The following is a 14,954-nucleotide window of genomic DNA, read 5'->3' as shown; positions in this document are numbered from 1 at the left end:
CAAAAGAAACGAAGACATTATGAAAGAATTAAACCAAGAACCAGTAATTGAAAAAATTAAAAAATATAAACATAGATGGATGGAACACGTTCAAAGAATGAAAACAAAAAGATTACCAAAACAAGCCTTAAAGTACAAGCCATTAGGAAAAAGAAAACCAGGACGTCCTCTTAAACTATTCAACGATGACTTCTAAGGCCGGAACAGGCCATACTTGGTCTAAATCCTTGATACGTATGATGATGATGATGATTAATAATAATGAGTACTGATTAGCCTTCTGTTATTGAATATTAATATATTTTGAGTATTGTATTAATAAAAATAGTATTTTAAACATTTTATGTAATTTCCTGGTTATTTATTGTGATTGATCAGAGGACGCTAAATGGCAACGATTACTTCGCCACCTGTGGACAGTGTAAATTTGTGAGCACGTGGACTTGTGTACAGTAGTTTAGTTTGATATGTAAGTATCGTGTAAGAAACTTGGTATTCCCGAATTCATTGCAAAAGAAAAAACTGGACGCATCTATAATGGCGCAGCACCAAATAAAATTCATTACTAAAAATCAAAGGTAATATCTATCGATTATGCTAATTAATTATAGCAAGTTTTATCTTAACATTAATTAGTGATATTTCTACCAAACACTGGCCAGCATCATAAAAATAAATTATTTCATTAAATGTTTGCTGGCAAACATTTAATGAAGATAACTTTGGTTCAGAATTAAATAAATATTCAGTAATGAGGTTTAAAGAATGACTTATTATTTTTAAATGGGATTATTCAACAAGTAACCCACCAGTGGAATGGAAAGAAGCAATAATGATCACTGTTTTTAAAGAAAAGGTGTAGAGATGCCCAAAAAATTATAGAGTTATAAGTATTCTAAATTCATGTTAAAAATATTTAAAAGGCTTTATTTTAGAAAAAGTACGAAATGGATTTAGAAAAAGACGATCATGTATAGCCCTGGCCTTCTGCCTAAAATTAATAAGAAATAGAGAAAAGAATAGAACACAATTTAGAAACATTACATTTATTGACTTTGAAAAAGCATTTGATAAAGTTAAAAGAAATTTTATTTAACATATTAAAAGGAAGACAAATACCAAATAATATTCTGAAAGCTATCATCAGTATATATGAAAATAATCAGAAGTCACAGGATGCATGAGATGCAATGTTCTAGGCAAGGATGAAGGTAATTTACTCTGGTCATCTATATAGGAATTGGAAGAGAAGAATAAAACCAAGGCATCAGTCTTGTCTTTCGGTGATGTTACATTGCTCCTCTTAGAGTGAGATAGAGGAGGAAGCACAGATGGACAAAAGTTGTGCTTAACGGATTTGGAGAGGGACCAGATTAAATTATGAGCTACCATATCTGAAGAGATAAATCAGAGTCTCACAGGGATATCCCCACTCCACAGCTGTTTTTAATATTTATTTAAATGAAATAATAATAAAATAGAATAAAAGTTTTCCATCAGGGTATTAAACTTTCTCCTACTGTGAACTTAAGCACTTTTCTTTTTGCTGATGATCAAATAATAATTACAAATTTTGAAGATAACTTGCAGAAAGATATTTTAAATTTAAATGGAGTAGTCAAAGATTATGGATTGATAATATCAACAGAAAAATAAAAAACGATGGCCTTTAAAAGACAAGATTCAGTAAGAACTAAAATAGTAATAGATAACGAGATTTTAGCACATGTGAATTCATTTAACTACCGAGGATGTATGATTACAAATGAAAATGAAAAGATGTAAACCTAAAAATTGTGAAATATTTAAAAATAACAGGTGTAAACAACTTTATATTTAAACCTAACCTAGTTCTAAAACAAACTAAATTGAAAGTATAGAATACATTAGCCCTACCAGTCCTATTGTATGGATGTGAAATCTGGACAGTAAAACAAAAGGACAAAGATTAATAAAAGCTGAAATGAAGTTTATGAGCAAAACTGCAAAGTATACTCTGTTTGACCACGAAAGAAATGAAGAAATTATGAAAGAAACCAGGAATCAGATATAAAAAAATAAAAATATATAGACACATAAATGGATGGAACACATTGAAAGAATGAAAACAAAGATTACTGAAACACATATTAAATTACAAACCATTAGGAAAAAGAAAACTATGATATTCTCAAAAAGATTGAACGATTACCTGAGGCTGGAATAGGCACTCTAGGCCTAAATTCTTGAAAAGCATGATGGTGATAAAAATAATTTTAAAAAAAATGAGCAGTAGTATGCTGAACATTGAGCTTCCTTGAACACTCAAAAACTATACATGTTTTATGGATGGCCACTTATGTTTTGGCAGTAGTTAATTGGTAACTACTGTTTTGATTTTTGTGTTTCTCTGCCAGTATTATATTTCAGTAGTAGCATTGCATTTTTTTCTTTTCTTTTTTTTTCCCCTCCCAGTTTGTCTTTTGCAGTAGGGAAACTCTCCTACCTCCATATGAGACAGGAAAAATCAACAGTTGAAAAGCACTTAAGATTCTTCCTGTCCTAGACTAGTCGGACTCTTCCAACCAGATATCACGGTTACTGAACTGAGCCACATGGGCTCCGACAATAAGTTTATATTTATTAAAAAATGCATATCTTCATTGTTTTATATTACCTATGCAAAAATTGTTTGCTTCTTAAAGTCATTCAGATTTTAGGGAACCAGTCTTTGATATGATCTGCCATGATATGATGTTGCTCTAAATAGAATATGATGCAGAGCCTCCGTTGCTCAGTTGGTATAGACAAAGCACTTTGGTCGGAAAGACCTGTGTTCGATTCCTGTCCATGACATGAGGAACCTCTTGTCTCTTTTGACTAAAAGGTGAGTTAGCCAGCCTTATATGGGTAGAGGGTTTTTCATCCCTCAGAACAGGCAAACTTGTGCCGTGAACACATGATTCTATAGTCATGAATACTTACCCTTAGCTGATGCAGCAGAGGAGTAATGAGCTGGCTGCATTAATTGGCCATAAACCCCCTCATTACGAAACTCTACTCGTCTTAATGGACAGATGAGAAGGGAAATCATAAGATGATGCTGCCTGGGAGCTTGCATCTTAACTCTTTGTTAGTGCTCTAAATTTTGATTAATAGATCCAATGGCTTGACAGCTCTTTGGAACCATTGTATCTCATCGGTCTATCCGGAAATGCAGAATACCACCATAATTGTGTAAAACTCAAGTATTTTTGTTAGTAACATTTGTATTGACTCAAATTTCAAATGACTGCAATGAGTCTTTTGACTCCATGGAGGTCTGGTGTTAATCATAATAATGTAACTTATAATGAAGAAAATAGCTTAGTGAAAAGAAGTTTGGCTTCTTTTCAATCTTGTGTGTTATACAGCATACAGTTGGATAAAGGATGAGAAAAGTAATGTTAGTATTACTTCCAAGCTTTCATGGAGCCCAAGACTTATTGCATGAGTTTGAACACACACAGACCATAATAACTATCATACCTTGCCTTCAAGGCTTTTAGTATTGGAACATTCGCCACCCACTCTGGCAATGCATTCCACTCATTCACCGTGCAAAAATATCTCTTCCTTTACTTACCCACATTATCTGCACATAGATTCTTGAGATGTCCTCTTGCTCTATCATATTATCTGTCATATTACAAACTTAGGAGAATACCATCTTTGGTCCCATGGTATCAGTTACTGAATGGGAAAGATATCAGCAATGTATGGGATTTTTAAAAAAAAGTGCTTAAATGAGGCAGTATCTAAATGTATCCCCAGAGTTAGAAGAATAAATAGCCTTAATAAATATATAAACAACCTTATTAAGCAAGAGATCCATAAGAAGAAAATCACACAGAACGAATATCTTGAGAAAAAGAGTAAGAGGAGTAATGAAATATATAATACACAGCCAGAAAAGTAACAACTATTGTGCAGAAAGCTAAAGTGGAGAATGAAAAAAATTGGTGTCAGAAGTGTCCGAAGCTAATGAATTGTTCAGTTAACATAAGCTAGGTGCATGTAACATGATGCACAGTGTTACTACTACGTTGGATGAACAGTTAGAGCTACATGAGAATGAGATTAAAGAGCTGTTACATAACCTGCCTAAGAATTTGGCAATAGTGATGGGTGGAATATCAGGGCATATGCTAAAGGAATGTTTGACTGAATTGGTTAGGCTTTGACAGTTTGCATAACTTCAATGTCTCAGTTCAGGAAAGATACCATGAGAATGGAAAGAATGTATGATAGTTCTATTGTACATGGGTGGTGCAAAAACTGATGTGTCTGACTATGGACCTATCAGTATCTCTGGTGTGGTGGTGGTGAAGATTTTGGAGAAGTTGATAAGAACAACATACAGAAATGGATAGACAGACAAATTATACTCTGCAGGAACAACATGGTATGATACTGTTGGATTTGGATTTTGTTAAGGCATTTGATAGGATACCACATGAAAGGCTGTTGCATGAACTGGATAATATGGATTTGGAATATAAACCCTATATTCTTCAGTTTATGCAACAGCCTTCGAATGGATGGTTGTCAGACAGGTATCAAAAAGCGGCATATGGTGGGGGCAAATCCTCCAGATTTAAGGTGACTAGTGGTGTACACCAGGGTTCAATCCTTGGACCATTGTTGTTCAGTCTATACATTGATGACATTAGGAAGGATCTAACAGATGTTTAATTGTTTGCTGATGATGATGCAAAGATAGGCAAGGCAGTTGGGGATGTTACTGATCCCACAATTACAGAATGATTTGAATAGACTGGAAATTGGTGTCAGCAGTTCTCTGGGTAATCTTTAAAACTTTTGCAATTTGTTCCTTGAACTACTCTTTCCCCCAACATTCCCAGGTTCCTTACCTACTCCACATATTAGTCGCCAAGGAATCTGGGGGTAAGTCAAAATCATCTAAGCAAATCAAATACGGTATCAAGAAAAAAACATGACTGGAATTTACACAAGATAACAGTTGTGAACATGAAGTACAATTGTCTGCTGGTTTATCATACTGAATTATGTATTTCAAGAAAGCTGTTTACTGTGCTGCTTATTAATCTCAACAGTAATAGCCATAGTCATCCATCAAGCATTGAATTCCTATCACAACCACTCTCCATGCAAAAAAACCTGAAGTGATGAATTCAGTAGGCCATCTTGCAATAAGCACCCATAGTTTTTTAGGTTATTATTATTACGTGACACCTCCAAGGAGTCCAAAGACTCATCAAGGGAGGGCACCTACTCTACAATTCTGTCTCCACTACTCACTCAATCCACCAACTACAGTGAACCGCATCAACTACACTAACACGCTCATCTTCTTCCAGCTACTGTCATCTTCAAAAGAACTCTGAAGACACAACAACAAACTAGTGAACAGGTGGAAAAGAAAAGCCAACTTATGTGTGCTTTCTGCAGGTTACCTGCTGTTATAAAATAACTTCCCTAATTTAGAAAAAGCCATTAAAATGAATAAAAGCAACACACACAGACAAAGCTATAAGCATTTGCTTATGTCGATAATGATGGCACCACAGAGTACTGTATTTGCAAGGTCACCCTAATTTTTAAATGGACTAACCATGAATCCTGAATTTATCATCTGAATATTAAATGCATCAACCATTTTGATCAGGTCTATTTTCTAAATTGCAGTGATGTGATCAATCAGATAATTTTCTACTTTATTAAGTGTTCGACAATGAAGTAGTTAAATGTAGTACAAATCTGCAGTTCAATAACCTGTAGATCAAGGGTCCCAACTGGGACCCTTGATCTACAGATTATTGAATCTAACTCATTGCATTAAGTGAACAAAATCCTCTCGATTTACAAAATTTCTTGAAAATATTAAAAGTGAAAACAAAAATGGTTTGTACAGTTTTTGCAATTATTGTAGCATCTAAGTGATATAATAATTGCTTTTTGTTGTTGCAGAAATAGAAGATTAACAAGGTTTTGATGATTGTCTGAAAAAAAAAGTAGTTGCATGTAGAAAGTTTATTTCACTTGGTTACAAAGTAAATTCTGCTTGCCAAAAAATTACATTATTGTTTAATCCTTTATTCAAGTGTAAGCAAACAAAGTTTACACAAGTGCTTTTTATACCAGAATATCATATTTAGATATCTACTTTGCATGGAGGAGGGGGCGAGGAGCATCATGTTACATAACTAATAAGGGATTACTTTCAGGGGTATTGTTGACTGTGCATTTCCGATTTTATTTGACTCATACTGTATTTAATTCTCAAGGTATTAGATGATACTAAAGTCACTTGCATTTAATAACATGTATTGTATGAAACAATTGTTTGCTATGTTAGAACTGATCTCACAAATAGTATCTGATTTGATATTATAATATTTGAGTATCTTGAATTTTAAAGTAGTGGTAGTTCCATTTACTAGCAATTCTCTTAGGCTGGAAAAACTTAGGTTTACTGTCTGCCTGAAGTGCATTAATGCCATATTTACAAGTGCTTATCAGCAAATACAAATTTAATTTTGAAAAATCCAAAAGGAGCAAATTTGTTTATTCTGAAATGATAGCTTTTACTTGTGGTGATTTTTTATTTGTTTTTTGTTGGCTAAACTCGTAGCTCACTTCTGTTGTAATCTATATTTAAAGATAATAATGATAAAGGTGATAAAAAGGATAAAGGACACTCTAAGACAGAAGTAGCAAATCACCACTCAGCATCTCTGATGCTCATTGGTGAGAGAATAAGATTGAAGAAAAGAGGCACTTAGAATGTGACAGAACCTTAATTCAAACACAACCATAGGATTAGATGGCATATTGGCCCATGTTATTAGTCCATAATAAATTGATTTATTATGGACTAATAACATGGGCCAATATGTTTAACATCGGTTAAAAATTCCCTTAACACTGGCCTAGATGAAACTTGTGAGATTGTCCTTGAACTTGAGTGAGGCATAGCTTTATCATATCACTAAATACAGCACAGAAACAGTTAGTCTCTGCTATATTTATTGACAATTAATATCATTAGAGACAACTGAATGAAATGATGTGCATAATGAAAACCATCTCCCCTCTGTGGGAGGGGACTTAAAGCCAAACAGCTTTATTGTAGTAGCAACTATTGTGTGTGACGAAATATTTTGTCCTAACATCCACTCTGAAATTTCAGTTTGCAGAAAATACATGGTAACACCTGCTTATTATACAGTCAGTGGGTGTAGAAACCAAACAATTTATGTAAAGCAAATTTTCAAAAGCAAATAAAGATTTTTTATACTGTGGTATCTCGCTAATCTGAACCTCTTTGGTCTGAACCCTCCAGTAATCCGAACTGCGGTTTGAAAGGAAAAAAAGTTTTATTTATTACGTATTATTATTTTATGTACTATTATTTTTATTTAATGATTATTATTTCAACTATTATTATTTATTTTATTATTATTACAGTACAGTATAACTACCGTGATACACAAAAAGAAGAAATTCAAAACGTGCATAATTTGGTTAAAAATATAAATCCAGCTGTTGAAATTTTACAAACAGATGTTACTGAATGGATTACAGGTAGATTGGATTACAAGTAGGAAAGTGAATTCGAAATCAAATAAGATGCTTTAATTATAAATATGACGCTGCAGAATGAATTAGAAGACGATAAAGAACTCAACAAAAAAAAGTGAAACATGAAGAGGCAGCTGGCAGTTTTAATATGCGTATAGAATGGCCTAAACAGAATGATACCCATTCCACAAATTTTTATTGCTAATGCAGCTCCGAGAAGAAGAACTCGAAAAAAGGTTTGCTTACAAGAAGCAAAAGAAAATCAGTGACTTTTTTTTACAAGGAAATAAAAACTTGTTTTTGTGTTATTGTGTGAAACTTTTTTTGTGTTGTGTACAAGAAAGTGATATTTTTTACACAAATTAAGTTATTACTGAAGTATGCAATTTTATTAAATCAGAATTCTCAACAATACACGTACATAAAAGCTAAATTTTTTACTAAAATAAACTTTTGTACTGTATTTTTTTTAAGTTTTACATTATAGTACAGTACAGTAGCATTTTTTCTATCAGTTACTTCATTTATTTACAGAATTAAATTGATGTACTATTAGAATATGATTATTTTGGTCTTAAATGCTAGTTGTTATTGCAATACCGCATTATTGGAACTGTACTCCAGGTGGTTGTGAGGCCAGGAATTTGGGAGTGTTGGTGGATAGGGAGTTGAAGTTTAGGGGGCACATTGCAAAAATGGCTAAATCACCTCATCAAATCACTTCGCTACTGAAGAATACCTTGACGAGGAGAGACAAGCAAGTTATTGTTCCTCTGTATGGAGCTTTGATAAGACCCCATCTCGACTACTGTGCCCAGATCTGTGAGCCAGGGTCTCTTCTTGATGGGGAGGAGGTGGATAGGACCCAGAGGCGAGTGACCAAGATGATAACAGGTCTATGGAATGAACCTTATGGGAACAGGTTGAAGATTTGTGGGTTGCAGAAATTGATTGGTAGGCGGAAAAGGGGGTGATATGATTGATACATTCAAATCACTGAAGGGTTTCTATAAGATTAATTCAGAGGATATTTTTCAGAACAGGACTGGTGTTGGGAGGACTAGGGGCCATCCATGGAAACTGGGCAAGAGTGTGGTTGGCAAAGGTGTTAGAACTAGGTTTTTTACTTGGAGAGTGGTGAATGAGTGAAATAAGTTGCCAGAGTCTGTTGTGGATGCCATGCCTGTGAATGAGTTCAAGGCGAAGTATGATAGACACTGTGTGGATGTTGAATAGTTGTTCTTGACATGTTTAAGGCCTCCCTTGATGAGTCTAAGGACTCCTTGGAGTTGCCCCTAATAATAATAATCTCGGGGGGAAATTGGCTAATCCGAACGAGTTCGGTTTTTATTAGTTTGGATTAACGAGATACCACTGTAATTTGAAATCAGAACTGCATTTGAGATTTTTTTTATAACATTGAGATAGTTCACAGATAATTTTATAAATAAAATTTGCAACTTTTCTTGCAAAGAATGAAAAATTACAATCCAGTTAAAAATCATCAAAAGCAGTTGTAATAGGTGATAATGCAAATCCGTTATCGAACTAAAACCCATGCTTCTACCATATGCAAAATCCTAGGCCATTTAGAGTTGACAGCTAGTAATCATTATTATTGTTACAAACACCCTAGAGTCATTTTACATGGGGAATTAACAGATGTTAGCAGATTTATTTATATTCACAAAAAAAAAAAAAATCATGGATGACTTAATCTCTTTCATGACTGATTCAATATTTATTTCTGTTCATCAGCTGATACTTCTTGTAAAGAAAATAATCATGGTTTTAAACCTTTGTGCTTTTAGATAATTCTCCCAGCTTTCTCTTTTGCTAAATGAATTATAGGATCATTATGAAGATGATTATATTTATCATCAAGTATGTCAGTTTTACTTTGGATCAAGAAATAGAAACTTTTAAGGCTTTCAAACAAGTAGCTACATGCAGCAAGCCAATTACACTTGTGAAAGTTTTGGAAAAATTATAATATAAAGAATGCTATTGAATTTTAAATAGCATTGACAAAGCATGGCACCAAAATTTTGTCATTTAATAAAATAACGTGAGAGTTATATGGAAAAACTTCTGCCACATTGTGAAAAGGATTTTGTTGGTTTTACCCAACAGACAGATTCCATTGTTGAAGAAATAGCTAACACTGCGAAAGAAGGGCACATAAATAAAGTGGACACTTTACAAATTATCAAAAAATCGGAAGAATTTAGTAACAATGTCTTCATTAAGATTGATAAATGATTGATTTGCGATGTACAAGAAAATGTACCAACAAAGGACATAACTTTAAAATAATTTGAATAATTGTTTTGAACTGTTGAAACTTTAAAATAATAACTTATGGATATTGACCCTAAATTTGATCACAGTATGTAGGTCTGCTGGAATGTCGACAAAAATTTTGATCTGTATTACCATGAGATGCACATACAAAAAAAAAAAAAAAAAAGAGAGGTGGAACAAAAGTGTGCAAACTAAACTTGTTCAAATACTTGTGTGTATAATTATGAATACTTATTATGCAGTGTTTAATTAATTTTTATTTGTTATCAGGCATTTTGTTATCATTTATAGTTATATTGCAGTAAAAATGGTTAGAACAAATATTTTAAAAAATCTAGTAATGATTTTGAAGACAGTCCATGGATAAGTTACATTTTTTTTTTCATTGCTAATAATATTCAGTTAACACAAAGATGCAGACAAATCAGCCTTTAGAACACATACAATTTACAGACAAAAAATACTAGTGGTGACGGTGGGCACTAGATGGCGTTGCTTAGATGATGATGGTAGTGGCAGTTTTGCTGTAGTTGGTGGATTGAGTGGTGTAGACAGGTGTTGCAAAATAATAATAATAACACATTTTTGCTTTGCACTGCATTCTCATGGACTACATTAACTGTATAAAGTGACAGGTTTCTGTTGCTCTGCTTGTCTCCTTTGTTGGCATTTACCATTGATCTTGGAAATTATCCTCTAATGAGTTGTTAGAGCACAGAGATTTGTGCTCTAAGAAAATAAATTTTATTGATTAGAATCAAGCATTGACTTGCCATGGTCCTAACTTTTCATTATAGTTGAATTCGATGATTGGTTTAGATTTTTAAGTTCTTATCAGACAAAGCAAACAAGTATTTTAAAAAAATCATTTGAAAATGTTTGATTCTTCCTCTGCATGAAGTTAACATTTCCTTGATACTGATTTAAAAACAAATAATAATAATAATTATTATTATCATTATCATTACCCAAGACCCCATGGAGTCAAAGTCTAATCTGGGAGATCATTGGGAAATGGTTTTAATTATTCATTACTTTTATTGCTTTACATTTAAATTGCCTTATATTTTCGTTGCCCATCAAAAATTTTACTAATTGATTAGTAATGTTCTCTTTTCCCTGTACTTAAAAATTAGGTATAGCATTCCTGACACACCTTTTTCTGTTCTTGGAAGTGCTACTACTTCTGAACTGAATGCCCTCATTACTACTCTTTTAAAAGGTATGTTCATTTACTCCACACTTATCAAAATATATATCATAAAAACTTATTGAAATATATCTCTTAGTGAGTGTGTATAATAATAAATGAGCAGTGCTACTCATGAGCACACTTAAAAATCACCTGCAGTAATTATAGTTGTACCCAACAGATGCAATCTGACACATTGGTTTTGAATTAACAGTAAAAAGAAGATGAGATTGTTATTCTTATCATTGTATAATAAAAATATGTCCTGTCATTCAGGACATATTTTTTGTAAATTTGATGTGTGATTTTTTTTTTTTTTTAATTTTAATTTTTAGCAATCTGATTCATTTAGTTTTTAAATGAAATATAATTGCCTTGCCAACCTGATTTTCAGTTCAGTTCCTAATGATTTTAGTATGTGATAAAATTTAGAAATTTTGTATAGTAAAGAGAAGTTTATAGAGTATATAGAAAAGAGACAGTATAGAGTATAGACAGGTGATGTGTTATTTATCCTAAGAAATTATGTGCATTTGAAAACCTGTTTGTGTGGTACAGACTATATTTGATGCAAGATAATATATGAAGTCAGATTAATCATATTAGTGCTTCACGATATAAACGACGCAAGAAATGCAAAAATAAGTTAATTTATTGAACTTACTAATATTTCAATGATTTTCTTCCCAGCATCATAAGAGCGCAAATTATAACTGTGACAAGCACTTAAGCATTACACTAAAACATTTGAAACAATTCAGTTCGTAACTGACAGAGAACTAATGTCCTAACAAGGCACCCTGTATGGGCTAGTTAACTGTTTGGAGAAGTCAGGTTGTCTGGCTCATAATGACTGTCTCTTAGATCTTTGGCATATTAATGCAACCATACCTTTTAAGGTTGGGGGAGGAGTGCTTCATAGCAGATGCTGATTCTAAAAATAGCTTCTTTGGATATTTATATATATAGTAACTTCTGTGGAAAACTGATGTCTTCTTCTATTTAATCCTGTGTGAAGGAGTATTCAGAACATGGTTTGCTAGTCCTGACTTGCTATAAAGATAATTGTGGATATAATTTTTGTGTTCTTCAAGTCTGATGTTAATTGGTCTATCAGTTTATCCAAAGTATGCAAAACTACAAGCACAAGAACTTTATACATGATCTTAGATGTGGAAGAGGATGAAGTTGATCTTTAGGAGAGCAGGTGAAAGTGGCTAGCTGCTTGGGTGATTTAAAAGTGGTTTGGAGATCATTTGTAGAGAATTTGAGTTATTTTTTCTGATGATAAATAAATACTTCAACTGATAGATAAATAACACTAATAGAAATGGTAGAATTTCTGTCATATCATTTCTTACCAATTAGTAGCAGAAATCTTTAGTATCTTCAAATGTATTATAATAACAAATCACTATGTGGACAGAAAACAATTTTCACATCAAAATGCAGACTTATTACTGACTTGTTACTGTAAGACATTGCATACTGATACATTCATTACAATCTGTTCCATTAATTGTAAAGTAGTAATTATAGTAATTAAACTGTTCTTTTTCCCACTTTTTAAGTTGGTACGTCTGTCATAAGCATCCATGCGAAATTGCAAGTCATTCTATAAAGTAGTTTGTTTTATACAGCTGTCTGAAGCAAAAGTGTTGTCTGTATCCCTTGAAATGGATAAAATTGAGTATCGTGCAGTTATAAAATTCTTTGTAAAAGAAGGTTTAATGCCAAAAGAAATTCATTCGAAGTTCATAAAAGTTTATGGGCACTCTTCTCCTTCGTTTTTGACAATTAAGAAATGGGCTGCCGAGTTTAAACGTGGCCGTGCCAGCCTTGAAGATGATCCATGTGGAGGATGTCCAAAAAAGTGCAACAACACCACTGGATATTATTGATCAAGTGCACGATATGGTATAGGATGACTGGCGAGTCAAAGTGCGTGAAATTGCTGAGACCATACGCATTACGAAAGAACGTGTAGGATATATTTTGCATGAAGAATTGCATATGAAAAAGATTTGTGCAAGGTGGATGCTGCCCTTTCTCACAGCAGATCAAAAACACACTCACATGAAAATCTCTGAACAGTGCTTGGAGCAATTTAACAAGAATATTACTATGGATGAGACTTGAATTCACCATTACACACCAGAATCCAAACAGAAGTGAAAACAGTGGACAGAAGCTGGTTGTTCAATGCCAAAGAAGACAATCAGTTCCATCAGCAGGAAAGGTCATGGCATTGGTGTTTTGGGATGCTAAAGGCATTTTGTTTATTAATTATCTTGAAAAGGGCAAAACAATAACCGGGGAATATTATTCCGATCTTTTAACCAGACTAGATGAAAAAATTCATGAGAAAAGACCTGGTTTGCAGAAGAAAAAAATCATCTTTCATCAGGAATGCACCTGCCCACAAAGGTGTTTTGACAATGGGAAAATTAAGGGATCTACACTATGAACTGTTGGAACATCCACCCTATTCCCCAGATTTGACTCCCCTCTGATTTCTATCTCTTCCCAAAACTAAAACTCTTCCTCGCTGGTCAGCGTTTTTCTTCGAATCAAGAGGTGATTGCAGCTGTAGAAGGGTATTTTGAATCTTACTGATAACCACTATAGGGACAGGATAATGGCACTGGAGGATTGCTGGAATAAATGTATTAGTCTTAAGAGAGAGGGATTATGTTGAAAAATAAAAATAATTTTGAAATTATAAATTCGTTTTTTCATTGTTAGGCCGAGAACTTTTTCAGAACACCCTCATCTATATACAAAAGAATATGCCAGTAATCTGACAGTAATAATTTCCACTGAGAATAAAGATGCTGAACTAGCAAGATACAGCAAATGTACTGTTTGAATTACCTGCAGAGACAATATTTCATATTTTTCCAACACTAACTGGGTGTTACCTATTTGTATCTAGGCCATTAAACATGCAGAGTGGTGAGGGGGAAAGAGAGTAGTGAGTCAGAAGCTACAATGATGATCGCATTCTCAGACTGCATATTCTTATTTTTTCTCATTCACTAATGCTTATCTAGCTTCTGTATACCATACTGTGATCATTTTACACATATGTGAATATACACACTTTTTTTTTAATCCTTCAGATAATAATAAACATAAAAAGTTCTGCAAAATTCAGTCAGATTCCCTTACACAGTACTAATGTACTGTAAGTTTATCAATCAGCCTTTCATGCATGGGCCTAACATGAATATGCATAACATAAAAGACCAATGCAATAGTAAAAAGATGCAGAAATGTCAATTTTTGAAGTTTCTCAATGACGATGCAATACTGTATGGCAGGTTGATGACCAAAATTACAGCGTGTGTGTGAGAGTCATTTTTATCATTTAGTCTCCTTGGAATGAAAAGAGATTGGAAAGAACACGAGAATAGTGTCCTCTATAGATAAGTAATATTTTTAAGGCAGGTTATGATTAATTGATTGGAATACAGGGCAATACCTTTTGTTTAGTTGCCATGCTGTCAATATTAAGTGGGATGTAGGAATTTATGGCATTGAGGTTTGCTCTAATAGCCAGAGTTTTGGAAATATTTTCTTTCATTATTTTGAAAATCTAATGCAGTGTTATTTTCATTACCCAGTGTATGTTTGCATTTGTACAGTATGTAACACAAGTTTGGTAGTTGATGTTTTTTCTTTGTTTTGTTTTAGTGATTGGGAATAGGAATATTTTAATCATAAGGGTTCTGATGTATGTTATCATGAAAGTTCAATCATACATCCAACACACACACACACACACACACACACACACACACACACACACACACACACACACACACACACACACACACACACACACACACACACACACACACAATACAGGAAA

The 14,954-nt window shown here is 33.3% G+C and overlaps 1 protein-coding gene across 4 annotated transcripts in view; it reads left to right on the top strand.

Moving 5' to 3' along the window:
• Nucleotides 1–456: 456 nt before the first annotated feature.
• The window catches only part of LOC150094547 (ribosome biogenesis protein WDR12 homolog), a 98,679-nt gene continuing 84,181 nt past the window's right edge, over nt 457–14,954 (top strand). For all 4 annotated transcript variants that reach the window (XR_016550247.1, XR_016550246.1, XR_016550248.1 and 1 more), the window contains exons 1-2: nt 457–578; nt 11,025–11,110. Coding sequence is in view for 1 of the 4 variants with exons in the window: in XM_090412156.1 (XP_090268282.1) it covers nt 538–578; nt 11,025–11,110 (127 nt within the window). In the remaining 3 variants the exon portion in view is untranslated. The remainder of the gene's footprint in view (nt 579–11,024; nt 11,111–14,954) is intronic.

Source organism: Typopeltis vanoorti, chromosome 22 (genome assembly GCF_054136105.1).
Source record: "Typopeltis vanoorti isolate ZY-2024b chromosome 22, IOZ_Tvanoo_1.0, whole genome shotgun sequence".
Classification (NCBI taxonomy): domain Eukaryota; kingdom Metazoa; phylum Arthropoda; class Arachnida; order Uropygi; family Thelyphonidae; genus Typopeltis; species Typopeltis vanoorti.
Note: the sequence above shows the minus strand (reverse complement) of the source record. Positions and strands in the feature narration are given on the sequence as shown.